This window comes from Bufo gargarizans, chromosome 3 (genome assembly GCF_014858855.1).
Source record: "Bufo gargarizans isolate SCDJY-AF-19 chromosome 3, ASM1485885v1, whole genome shotgun sequence".
Taxonomy (NCBI): domain Eukaryota; kingdom Metazoa; phylum Chordata; class Amphibia; order Anura; family Bufonidae; genus Bufo; species Bufo gargarizans.
The window spans coordinates 168,776,652-168,788,831 of record NC_058082.1 but is presented as its reverse complement, the minus strand read 5'-3'; the positions used below and the strand labels follow the sequence as shown (position 1 = coordinate 168,788,831).

Genomic DNA, 12,180 nt, shown 5'->3' with positions numbered 1-12,180 from the left:
ATTGCAGCAACACGGCAAAGATTATCTGCGGGGATCCAACTCACCCCGGCCACAGCCTTTTCATTCCCCTACCCTCTGGTAGGCGTTTTAGAGCCCTACATGCCCGCACCACTAGGCTGAAGAACAGCTTTTACCCCAAAACAATCAATATCCTAAATGCTCGGAGATTATTGCCCCTTCCTAGGATAGAAACTACCACAGACTGAAAGTGACTGCTGCATTCATGATCCTATGATGATCTCTTGTCTGCAGTGGTGTATGAATCAGTGTATATATTTACTCATAAGCACTTCATACTTTGCTATTACTAGATATATGCTGTGAAGTGTGAACAGTAATGCTTTCTAGTGCAATGTGGTTATTTTTTTTCAATTACAATACTTTAAAGAGTTCTGCACCTTCATTTAACTGATGATCTATCCTCTGGATAGATCATCAGCTTCTGATTGGCGGGGGTCCGACACCTGGGACCCCCGCCGATCAGCTGTTTGAGAAGGCAGCGGCGCTCCAGCAGCGCCGCGGCCTTCTCACTGTTTACCGCCGGGCCGCCCGCCCACTGACGTCACGACTTGTATCAACTAGAGTGGGCGCGGCTAAGCCCCATTCAAGTGAACAGAGCTTAGCCGCGCCCACTCTAGTTGATACAAGTCGTGACGTCAGTGGGCGGGCGGCCCGGCGGTAAACAGTGAGAAGGCAGCGGCGCTGCTGGAGCGCCGCTGCCTTCTCAAACAGCTGATCGGCAGGGGTCCCGGGTGTCGGACCGCCGCCGATCAGAAGCTGATGATCTATCCAGAGGATAGATCATCAGTTAAATGAAGGTGCAGAATCCCTTTAATTGTTCCTCTGTCCATGGCATCTAGGATTGCTCCAAACAACATTTCATTGTATTGTGCATTGTATTCATTGTATTGTACAGACACAATAAAGGCATCTTATCTTCTCTTAAGTCACGTCCCGCTGCGCCGTACTATTACGGCGCTGGTCGGGAAGGGATTAAAGAGGTTGTCCCACTAAAAATATTCTGCAGTTTTCAAACCAGCATCTGAAGCTTAATAGTTTTGAAATTGCATGTAATTAAAAATGTAGTATAGCCGCTGAATTATTCAATAAAATGTATCTTTATATGGCCATCCACTGTTTGTTATTTTTATATTTTTCTGCCACCTCACTTGATCCACCTGCTCAGTTCTGCCCTTCATCTTCCTCCTGAGCTGTCATACGGAAAGAGCTGCAGCACAAAGCACACACACCCTCTGAGCTGCAACAGAAAGATTATGTCCCCTGAACTGCCAGCTTCATATAAATCTAAATCGTGTTTTACTTTTCCTTGTGAAATAGGCACCTGAAGCTAAGGTGCCTATTGTGCTTTGCAATCCATACACTCATACAAGCACTGACATATCAGCTGTGTATGGTGTACGGATTTTACTACATACCACATTGTTGCAGGCTTTGGGAGAGCAACGTGTGCTCCTTCCTGTATGGTGCTCAGTGCCGCCCCCATGTGTACGTCTCCCATGTGTACAGATGGCAAAGTGCAATAGACACCTGAACGTCAGGTCCCTGTTTTGCAAGTAAAAGTTACATTACAAAAAGTATTATTTATTTGGAATAGGTTTTAATAAACTTTATCTGATTTAGGAACACTTTAACCTTTAAGTTTTCAATTATTCTGACACATTTAGAACACATAACTGTTTAGGCTATTTTCACACTCACGTTTTGGTTTCCGTTTGTGAGATCCGTTCAGGGCTCTCACAAGCGGTCCACAATGGATCAGTTTTGCCCTAATGCATTCTGAATGCAAAAGGATCCGCTCAGAATGCATCAGTTTGCCTCCGTTCCGCCTCCATTCCACTGTGGAGGCGGACACCTGACGATGTGGAGGCAAACTGATCCATCCTGACACACAATGTAAGTCAATAGGGACGGATCCGTTTTCACTGACACAATAGAAAACGAATCCGTCCTCCATTGACTTTCAATGGTGTTCAAGACAGATCCGTTTTGGCAATTTTAAAGATAATACAAATGGATCCGTTCTAAGCGGATGCATGCAGTTGTATTATCTGAACGGATGCATGCGGTTGTATTATCGGTGAGGATCTGTCTGTGCAGATCCATGATGGATCCGCACCAAATGCGAGTGTGAAAGTAGCCTTAGAAGCCTAAAACTTGGGCTGTGTAATCTTCTCCATTCTCCCCTCTGTATAGGAGGATAACATCCTCTCAAGGCATTCAGCGCCTGGGCCTCTAATCTTTTAAGGCCAGAGAGCTGTTAGCTCTATGGAATATCTCCAAATAATGTACATTAGTTTATCATAAAGTATAGTGAAATGTGAAAGCATTACAAGATAAAAGCATCGGCATATGATTAATGAGAGCAGTCTATGACAAAACCTTGACACTTTAAACCATTCCCTGCATGCTATTAGCTCTCATACTTCCCCTGACACAGATGCATTAGGGACTGTTCTGTAGAATTAAATATATTTTAAAGGCACATATATATTAATGTCTTCATTCTTGCAAAGTGCTTATATTGTATCCCTGCTGTTTATTTTATAAATTATAGGTGTTTTTCAGTAAAAAAAAAAAAAAGAAAAAAACATGGAGTGCCCATAATAATTTTTGTAGAGTGTCAATAACTTGCATAGCATTCCACAAATAGTGTCAAGGAAGCTCTCTGCGCCCTTATAGCCATTTCATCCTGCTTTTGGGCTCAGAGAGGATGCTCCATCTTGGCAACTTCTACTGTGCAAGCCATTAACATACGGGCATAGGCGGTCATTTATTATTCAGAAATATGCCTATATTAGGTGTATTTCTGGCGCAGATTGCGTCGCAGTGGTTAGTTTACCGCAATCTGCAACTTTTTCCCGCTCACGCCACGTCTAAAAAAGTGGGCATGTCATTGGCGAGGAAGGGGACGGGCTGGCAGGTCAACATCACATATAGGGGTTGTTAAGGTATCTAAAACGCCGGTCTTAACCCCATAGTTTTTATTTTCTGATGTATTAAGTACCTGTTGTATACAGAGCACCATGGAAATTTGCATTTGTTGGATCAGAGTAAAATAATGGCAGCCCTAGTATGCTAAATAACCCTAGGAGGATCATTTGACTATAAGTAAAAAGCAAATATCATTTGCTGGATTTGTGTGAGGGTAGGCTCCTGCACGCCCTATTTAAGGGTACCGGGCCTCCCCCTCGCGATACGTACGGCCAAATGGTGTTCATGGCACCCACCCACCCATACCCCCTTTTTTTTTATTTTTCTTCCTCATTTCACTCCTAGGTCGGCCCCCTTTAGGCTGCCCTATCAAATAGCAGTTCCGCCACACCTTCACTGCTGCAATTGGTTACATAATATCGCTCTGATAGCTGTACCGAACACAATATACATCTTCATGCTTCTTTATGGAAGTGAGTATAACTGCAGGATCAGACTACACAGGGTTTGTTTGTAGTCTGTAACCATGGACACACATAGCTCTGCGTAGAGTATGAGCTGGCAAAATATTTTTAACCAATACTACTTGCAAAGTTTTGAATTTTTTTTATCTAGATGTAGTAAAGCAATACAACATTGATGGTAAAACTGCACACAGTCATCAGGTAGCTATGCAGATTACAAACAGTAGACCAGTATTGTAAATGGCACATGGTAACCAGGGAGGGGGGCTATTACAGATTAGTGCACAGTGACTAATATACAGCTCGTGCTGTAATATCTTTCAGGAGCAAGTAAAAAAAAACAAATGTATGTGAAGACTGCAGAAGAGTAAAAACATGAGAAGGACATAAGGGGCAAATATTGCATTATTTTACCTTAAACTGGTGGTACATACATATGAAGACTATTAATAAAGTTGCTTCTTTTTTATTTTAGATCAGGCATGCCCAACCTGTGGCCCTCCAGCTGTTGCAAAACTGCAACTCCCAGCATGCCTGGATAGCCTTCAGCTATTTTAGGCTATCCAGGCATGCTGGAAATTGTAGTTTTGCAACAGCTGGAGGGCCGCAGGTTGAGCATCCCTGTTTTAGATGGCTGCAAAGATGTGTGTAGTCAATTAGCAAACAACCATGTGCCTTCATAGAAAGCATGGAAAAAAAATAAAAAAATTTGTTCATTATTAGAAGGCTCACTTTGGCAAATGTCCTTGCATTATATTCATGGACAAAGAATGCATGAGTACTTTGCATGCCTGATAAACCTAAATGCTTTCTTAGCTTAGCAAGCTCAGTCCAACTGTGTTATTATTATTTATAATGTAAGCTGTCTATGACAGTTTACATTCTGTATACAGACATTATATACTCAAGCTTTTGGGGTAACTGTGGAATTATCCAATGATTCTGATTAGTGTTGGGTAAGCATGCTCAGCTGAACACCAGTTTGGCACAAGCATCCCTATACTCAGCCGAATATCTCGTGTGTTTGAGTCAGTGTATTAAAATCTACTTTAGCCTCTATTTCTGGTGGGATTCAAACTCACAACCTTCTATATTACAGCCACGAATGTTAACCACTACACTATACAGCTCCATGGCCTGTCATAAAAAAAATAAAAAAAATGAGACTTCTGCTGTATAGGAATACTTACTACTAGTAACAGCTGAAGTCTCATTTATTTTTTTTTATTTTTTTTAAAGTAAGTGGCTATGCAGCTCTATAGTGTAGTAGTGGTTAAAATTCTGTGCTGTAATGTAGAAGGTTGTGAGTTCGAATCCCTTCAGAAATAGAGGCTAAATTAAATTTATATATTCTATATTTTTTTAGTAATTGTAGAAAATGTTTAATTACAAAAAATATAAATAAAAATTATATACACACTGCCTGTCCAAAAAAAAAAAGTCTCCACCTGGATTTAACTAAGCAATTAGTTATGAGCCTCCTATTGGATAATTACTGCATGGGCGATTATCTTTCAGCTGGCAATAAGTTATTTAACCCCAACTGGTGCAATGAGTTGCTTCTCATTTCCTAAACAACCATGTTGAAAGACTCATCTCGTGGTCGTAGAAAAGATGTTAGTCTTTTTGACAAGGGTCAAATCATTGGCATGCATCAAGCAGAGAAAACATCTAAGGAGATTGCAGAAACTACTAAAATTGGTTTAAGAACTGTCCAACGCATTATTAAAAACTGGAAGGTTAGTGGGGACCCATCGTATTCCAGGAAGAAATGTGGCAGGAAAACAATCCTGAATGATCGTGATTGGCAATCACTTAAACATTTGGTGAAATCAAATTGAAGACAAAACTGTAGAACTCAGGGCTATGTTTAATAGTGAAAGTAAGAGCATTTCCACATGCACAATGTGGAGGTAACTCAAGGGATTCAGACTGAACAGCTGTGTAGCCGTAAGAAAACCAAGTGAGGCAAACCAGAAAAAAAGGCTTCAATTTGCTAGGGAGCATAAAGATTTGACTCTGGAGCAATGGAAGAAGGTCATGTGGTCTGATGAGTCAAGATTTACCCTGTTCCAGAGTGATGGGCGCATCAGGGTAAGAAGAGAGGCAGATGAAGTGATGCACCCATCATGCCTAGTGCCTACTGTACAAGGCTGTGGGGGCAGTGCTATGATCTGGGGTTGCTGCAGTTGGTCAGGTCTAGGTTCAGCAACAGTATGTGCTCCAAGAATGAGGTCATCTGACTACCTGAACATACTGAATGACCAGGTTATTCCATCAATGGATTTGTTCTTCCCTGATAGCACTGCCAGGATTCATCGGGCTCAAATTGTGAAAGAGTGGTTCAGGGAGCATGAGACATAATTTTCACACATGGATTGGCCACCATAGAGTGGCAACTTTTTTTTGGATAGGCAGTGTATATATAGAGATAAAATCATACTTCTGATATATATGAATGCATAATATGTGGGAAACTACTACTGATGTAACTGGCCATGCAGCTGTATAGTGTAGTGGTTAACATTCTGGGCTGTAATGTAGAAGGTTGTGAGTTCAAATTCCACCAGAAATTTTTCTGAAATAGAAGCTAAATTAGATTTAAATACACTGGGTGTCCCCAATCACTGACTCCATATATGGACATAGCTATATATGGAGTCAGACCAGGAACTCCTAAGCCAAACTACAGTCCCAAAACCCTCCCCTCTTCAGAGCAGGGGGTGCCTGGTTTAATGCTCAGATTCTCCCATTGACTTCCATTGTGCTCGGGTGCTCTGTAGAGCACCCAAGCATTGGGAAGTGTTGCATACGAGCACTTTGGTGCTCAACCAACACTAATTCTGATTAAATACTCACAAACATGCATTTGCATACCTTTTGGGTGCCCATCCACAATGTGGCCAACTCATGGTAAAAGCACAGCAAATACAGGTGCAGCACAACAATTAGCAGTACTCCAGAGGTGGATACTGTGCTTTGACTGAAACATGTCCAGAAACTCTTAGGGTAGGAATTGTTTGGAGGAGGATTTGAGGCAGATTTTCCTGCAGGTTTTTTAGCGAAAGTCAGAAGTGTATCCAGCAGGAAGGAGAAGTCCTATTTTCAATTCCTTTGGAATCCATTTCAGGCTTTGGCAGAAAAATCTACCTAAAAAGCTCCTTGTGAACCTACCGTTATAGACCTGTTGTTCCCCACACCGCTATACTTGACAACTAGCAATGTCCACCATAAAGTAATTACCATTGACCTATGTTCTTGATAACTATGTGTGCAGGATTTTAGCGCCCAGGCAAATGTACTTTTTAGAGCTTCCTAGATATGAGTGAGTAAAGATGACATCTAATCATTTTCCTTGTAATTCGTAAAAAAGCATTGCCATGCATATTACTCCATTCTACTGTAGTAGTGAACATTAGACTGAGCACTGCATGAATAGATGGCTTTGTCGTGTTTTCAGCACAAGCAAATTCATTTACTGGGGAAAAAAAATGCTAGCAATGGGCACACTATTACATAATTAAGATACAGTGTGTGAGAACATCATGCAATTTAAAGCTTTTAATTCCAGCAAATCACATCTAATAGTGTGTTTCAAGGTCCCTAACAAAAGGGACCTGTCAGAGCAGCTCTTTGCCATTGACTGATTGTAGCACATTCTTTATCCCACATCTCTTTGTTTACATCTCTACCTGCTTCCCACACATAGGCCCGCTCACTAAACTACAGAATGAGATATATATACATATATACAGAAGCTAAGTTGCTGATGCAGATTTCCTTAATGGATTCACAATTTATATTAGGCATGCAGTGAATTAAAACTGCTACTGATTTCATCCAAAAAAGTCTTTACAATCAAGTGTTTATTTATTTATATTTCATTATATAGATAATACACAATAATAACAAAAAAGATACAAAGTCAATCAACAACATGTGCATAAAGCAGGATAGTTGTCATCTGCTACCCAGTACCATATTCAGGTGCACTACATACTGTACATAGTATGTGCTGATTGATAGTAACATCAATCTGATAATACCTACCTCAATTAATGAGCCATAAAACATTAGTGTAAGGATACATACTTCCAAATTACTGTCCACCTGAATGTACATCACTGGATGACTGTCACCTCTCAGTACTTAGGCAGCTGTTGACCTTATGTATCAGCATGGCAGCAAGGCAGGATCTGATCACAGTTCTATTCTCAGTATACCTCTATAGACAGACAGACAGACCAGAGATTCTACACAAGGGTTCATAGTAAAGAGAAGTAGGGCATTTCCCTGACAGTTGTACTTCACATAGTGAACTGCTCAGCTTCAGCACCACCAGCCATGGAGAGCTCTGATAACAGCTATCCAGTCTTCTGTACACAGTGGCAATTATGATCTCTGTTCTCTATCAGACCTATATACTACCAGCACAGATACAGCCAGGTATTTACAACAGTGTACCATCTATTTGCTGGGAGTTAATACATGTCCTAAGATTGTAATTGACCATAGGCAGATACTATCCTTTCCAGTATGCAGCAGGATTCATACCAATATTATGTACAAGCAGAAACTTCTGACAACCCCAGACTGGACACCATCATTTAGGACTTTAATCTGTCCAACTATCCTGCACCTATGACATAAGTGATCAAGCAGGAGATCGAAGCTATCAGCTAGGGTGCACCTACAACAGCAATGCAAACACCTTCTCATGCCTTCACCACATCAAGGAAACTTGATGCCATTGCATTCCCAGCTTAATAAGATACATTTGCCCTGCAGATGTATTTTTAAATGCAAATGAAATTATGAATCCTATTATGAATGCTCTGAAAATCACCTCTTACATAACACACTAGCAGAGCAGCTGAGCAGGGAGAGAAGCAAGGAATCAATAGCGCTGCCGAGCAGAAGAAGGGAATAGAAGAAAATCTTTCAGCTGAATGCACAAGTGTGGTGACTAGCCATAGCTCTCTGGGGTTGACTCACCTTTGAGTTTTGTGTTGGGGTAACCACACAGACCAGTTGTCCAGCTGAAGAGAAGACTCTCTTTGCCTGATGATGCTGAAGCCTCAGGTGAATAAGATCTAACACTGCCCCAAAGCACTGAGTAAAGAAAAGCATCACAACTTTCTGCCTTTTCTCCTGTCTTGTTCAGGGCTATGGAAAGAGAGGAGGCTGTCAGTCCTGGAGAGGAGGAGTGTAGCCTTGTGTGAGCACTACACTCCTGCACAGCCTAGCATGCCTTCATATTTATCATCAAAATAAGATGCTTAGGATCTTGCAGCAGTCTACTGACCAATGAAAAGAGCAGGAATGCTATCCTTGAGGACCACAGGCAGCCAATAACCAATGCCTCCTCCTGCTGAAGCTCCCTGATGAATAGAGGTAGTGCTGGAGAACGTACTATAGCACATTACCATACATCAGCGCATCACATTAATCTTCCCATTACAGAACAGCCTACCCACCCTTGCACACAAGACTGCAAAAATGGATTGCTTAATGTCTTCATTTATTAATTGACTCACTTCACTCTCTCAGCTCCTTTTAGCATCAGGAGAAAAAAAAAAGCAAGCATAAAAAAACTCAGTGAAAGTTAAAGAGCAGATCAGCTGTGGTTTACACTTCTTACAAGCAGCTGTAATGGTTCTTTTTATGTTTAGGATGGGGATTTGATAGTAGCTGTTAAATAAGATTTACATGCAGTGCCACTGGTGTGATCTTCATCATCACCTGCAAATCTCCGGATGCTGGAAAATGCAGCCCAAGCAGCACACCCCATACACAGGCAAGGGCACTGGAGCAAGATGCAGGGAGCATAGCAACATCTAATGTACAGTTGTGCCTCTAAAAATAGCCCTGGCACCAGAATTGATTAATGCATGAACACAGAGTACTGAAAGTCACCAAGAGAAAGGAGAGAGAATATACACTGCTGATCTGCATATGGGCAAGAAACAAATTGCTCTTAAACGGTGCATTGTTCCAGACAAGAAAGGTGAGATAAGAGAAAAGATATTAGAAACCAACTCATGGATTGCTTTTGTACAGTTTCTACATAAGTATTTTTTGTAGTCATTTGCAGGAGTTGTGTTTGATTGCTACACAAGCTCCAATAATACATGATCTCTTAACTAACTTCCATCTTCCGGACATAACATTGCTTGAAGTTGTTTATGAGGTGCTGTGCATGTGAGGATGAATAAAATTAGGGTTAGAGTAGACCCTTAGAAGTATTGTAAACACAGCAAAGTTTGCATACAAGAAGATTCGTCACAAAATGCAGAAGATGTTCATGTCTAGGAAATGTTTCTGCTCGCCAGTTCTGTAATGGCATCTTTTCAACAGTCTCTGGGAATTAAGAAAATTAAAATGACTGAAAATACTTAAAGAGGACCTTTCACCGCTCCTGCCATGTCTGTTTTAATAGGTACTTGCATTCCCTATGTACGGTAATAACAATTCTGGAACATCTATTCTTTTGACTCTATATGTTGTACCATTCCTTTGTTATTTCTGCTAGAAGTTATGAATGAATTACTAGCAGTCTGCAGTAAGGGTACAAAGGAGTGGTAATAAGTTGGAGGTTTGTACCTCCAAAGTCTGAAAATGGCAGCACTGATTGTATAGAGTGAGTCTGTAAGGTACACCACACCCCCAACTGGTTACCTCCCCTCTGTACCCTTACTGCAGACTGCTAGCAATTCATTCATAACGTCTAGTAGAAATAATAAAGGAATGGCACAACATAAAGCCATAAGAATAGATGCTCCAGTATTGTTATTACATGGGGAACGCATGAAGCTATTAAACCAGGCATGTCATTAAATATTACTTTATTATAAATATATTCTAACATACCTTTCATTAGTGATAATAGCTAATTTTGTCTGGGGAACAATCATTAGGGTAATAAAATGGCCACCGTCCTATTAGATCAACAAGTTACTTCAGAACACTGAGCTTAAAAGCCTTTTTTCCTACCTGTCAGGTTTATGATCCTGAACACAGCTAGCTAGTCCCTGCAAAAGTGCAAAGCACTGTGTGCATGCATGTATGCCAACCTCTGCCTGTTAGGCTACATGCACACGTCCGTATGTGTTTTGTGGTCCGCAAATTGCGTATCTGCAAAAAAAAGGATAACGTTCCGTATGGCATCCGTTTTTTTTGCAGATCCGTTTTTTTTTGCGGATCCATTGTAATAATGCCTATCCTTGTCTGCAAACTAGAAAAAAATAGGACATGCACTATTTTTTTTGCGGAGCAACGGAACGGATATACTGATGCGGTGTGCTGTCCGCGTTTTTTGCGGACCCATTGAAATGAATGGGTCCGCATCCTATCCGCAAAAAAACGGACACGGAAACAAAATACGGTTGTGTGCATGAGGCCTTAACCGTATTTGACCCTTTACTACTTGACCTGATTTCAGCCTGTTTCTTGTATTGATGCCTTGCTGCCCTAAACTGGATCATGACTAAGAACACGACTGTTCGAAACGCGTAGATCTTGGGAACCGGTGGGCACCAGTGTTTTGATTGCTGTATTTTACCTGAATTTTGGTGACAATAAAGACCGGCATTTTCACAATGTCCATCGTGGTGCTGGAGCTTTTCTTCTATTTGCCCTAATTTTTGGACTGTATATCAGCCCTGACCATGACTTGTTCCTGACTACTGTTTTGCCTGATCCCTTGGTGTTCTACATTGGTGCCTCTCAAGCCCTGTGGGTCATAATCCAATGAACAGAAACTACTCCAAGATATAGCAGCCTGGTGTTTCCTGATACCTGTATAGGGGTTAAAAGACCAGGGGGCTGCCAGAATAACACCCTTAGGCCTCATACACACGGCCATTGCCCAGCCGTGGCCGTATTGCAGCTTGCACATGATGGGTCCACAATACACGGGCGCTCACTTTAATGGGTCCGCAATCCGGGATATGCAGTGCGGAAGCCCATGGAAACACTACGGAGTGCTTCCGTGGTGTTTCTGTCCGTGCCTCCACACCGCAAAAAAATAGAACATGTATGTTAAGAATGTGTGAAATATTCAGTGTTTTTAAGGCAGAAACACATGGAAACTAACTATACCTGTGGGCAGAGCGGCGCCCAGGGGTCCCCCTGCACTTACTAGTATGCCTGGCCGCCGCTCCGGTGTCTCAGCTCCGTCTGTTGTATTGGACTGATTTTTTGTAGGAGGCGTGTCCCTTGCTGCAGTGCTGGCAAATCGCAATTACTGAGAAGTTCACAGCAGCAGATGAACTTGAAATGTCAGGATATCATTTCAGGTTTTGGATAAAACCAATCAATTACAGGGTCAAAAAGTTAATGAAACTGGGCTTGGAATCAGCCCATCATTATAAGGAGCAAATGTGGGCTGAAAAGTGACATTACATTTTTTTTATTGAGTAGACTGGAAATAACCTGAAAAGACCTTTTGGAGGAGGTAAATACAGGATGAAGCTATTGCTCAGGAAGCTCATTACATTGTATGTCATTACATTGTTATAATGATTGGTCCCTAGTGCAAATCAATACTGTCCTGTAGCATTTTATTTGATAGTGTGCTGAGCAGAAGGGAAGATATCCATTTGCATAATGGAGACACTTGGCCATTGTAATGCAATCAGCTAGAAGTGGGGGATCATTTTTATGCTGTGGGGTTGTCTATGTGAATTCTTTATTACCCATTAGATAGTATCTGGAGATGCAAGAATTACACTATTGATAAATATATATTAAAAAAGTAGTGCAG

General features: G+C 41.4%; 1 protein-coding gene across 1 annotated transcript in view; it reads right to left on the bottom strand.

The window, feature by feature from the left end:
* SIAH3 (siah E3 ubiquitin protein ligase family member 3) overlaps positions 1-8,546 on the bottom strand; it is a 126,809-nt gene extending 118,263 nt beyond the window's left edge. The window contains exon 1 of the mRNA XM_044285532.1: positions 8,412-8,546. Coding sequence (XP_044141467.1) covers positions 8,412-8,546 — 135 coding nt within the window. The remainder of the gene's footprint in view (positions 1-8,411) is intronic.
* Positions 8,547-12,180: the final 3,634 nt, after the last annotated feature.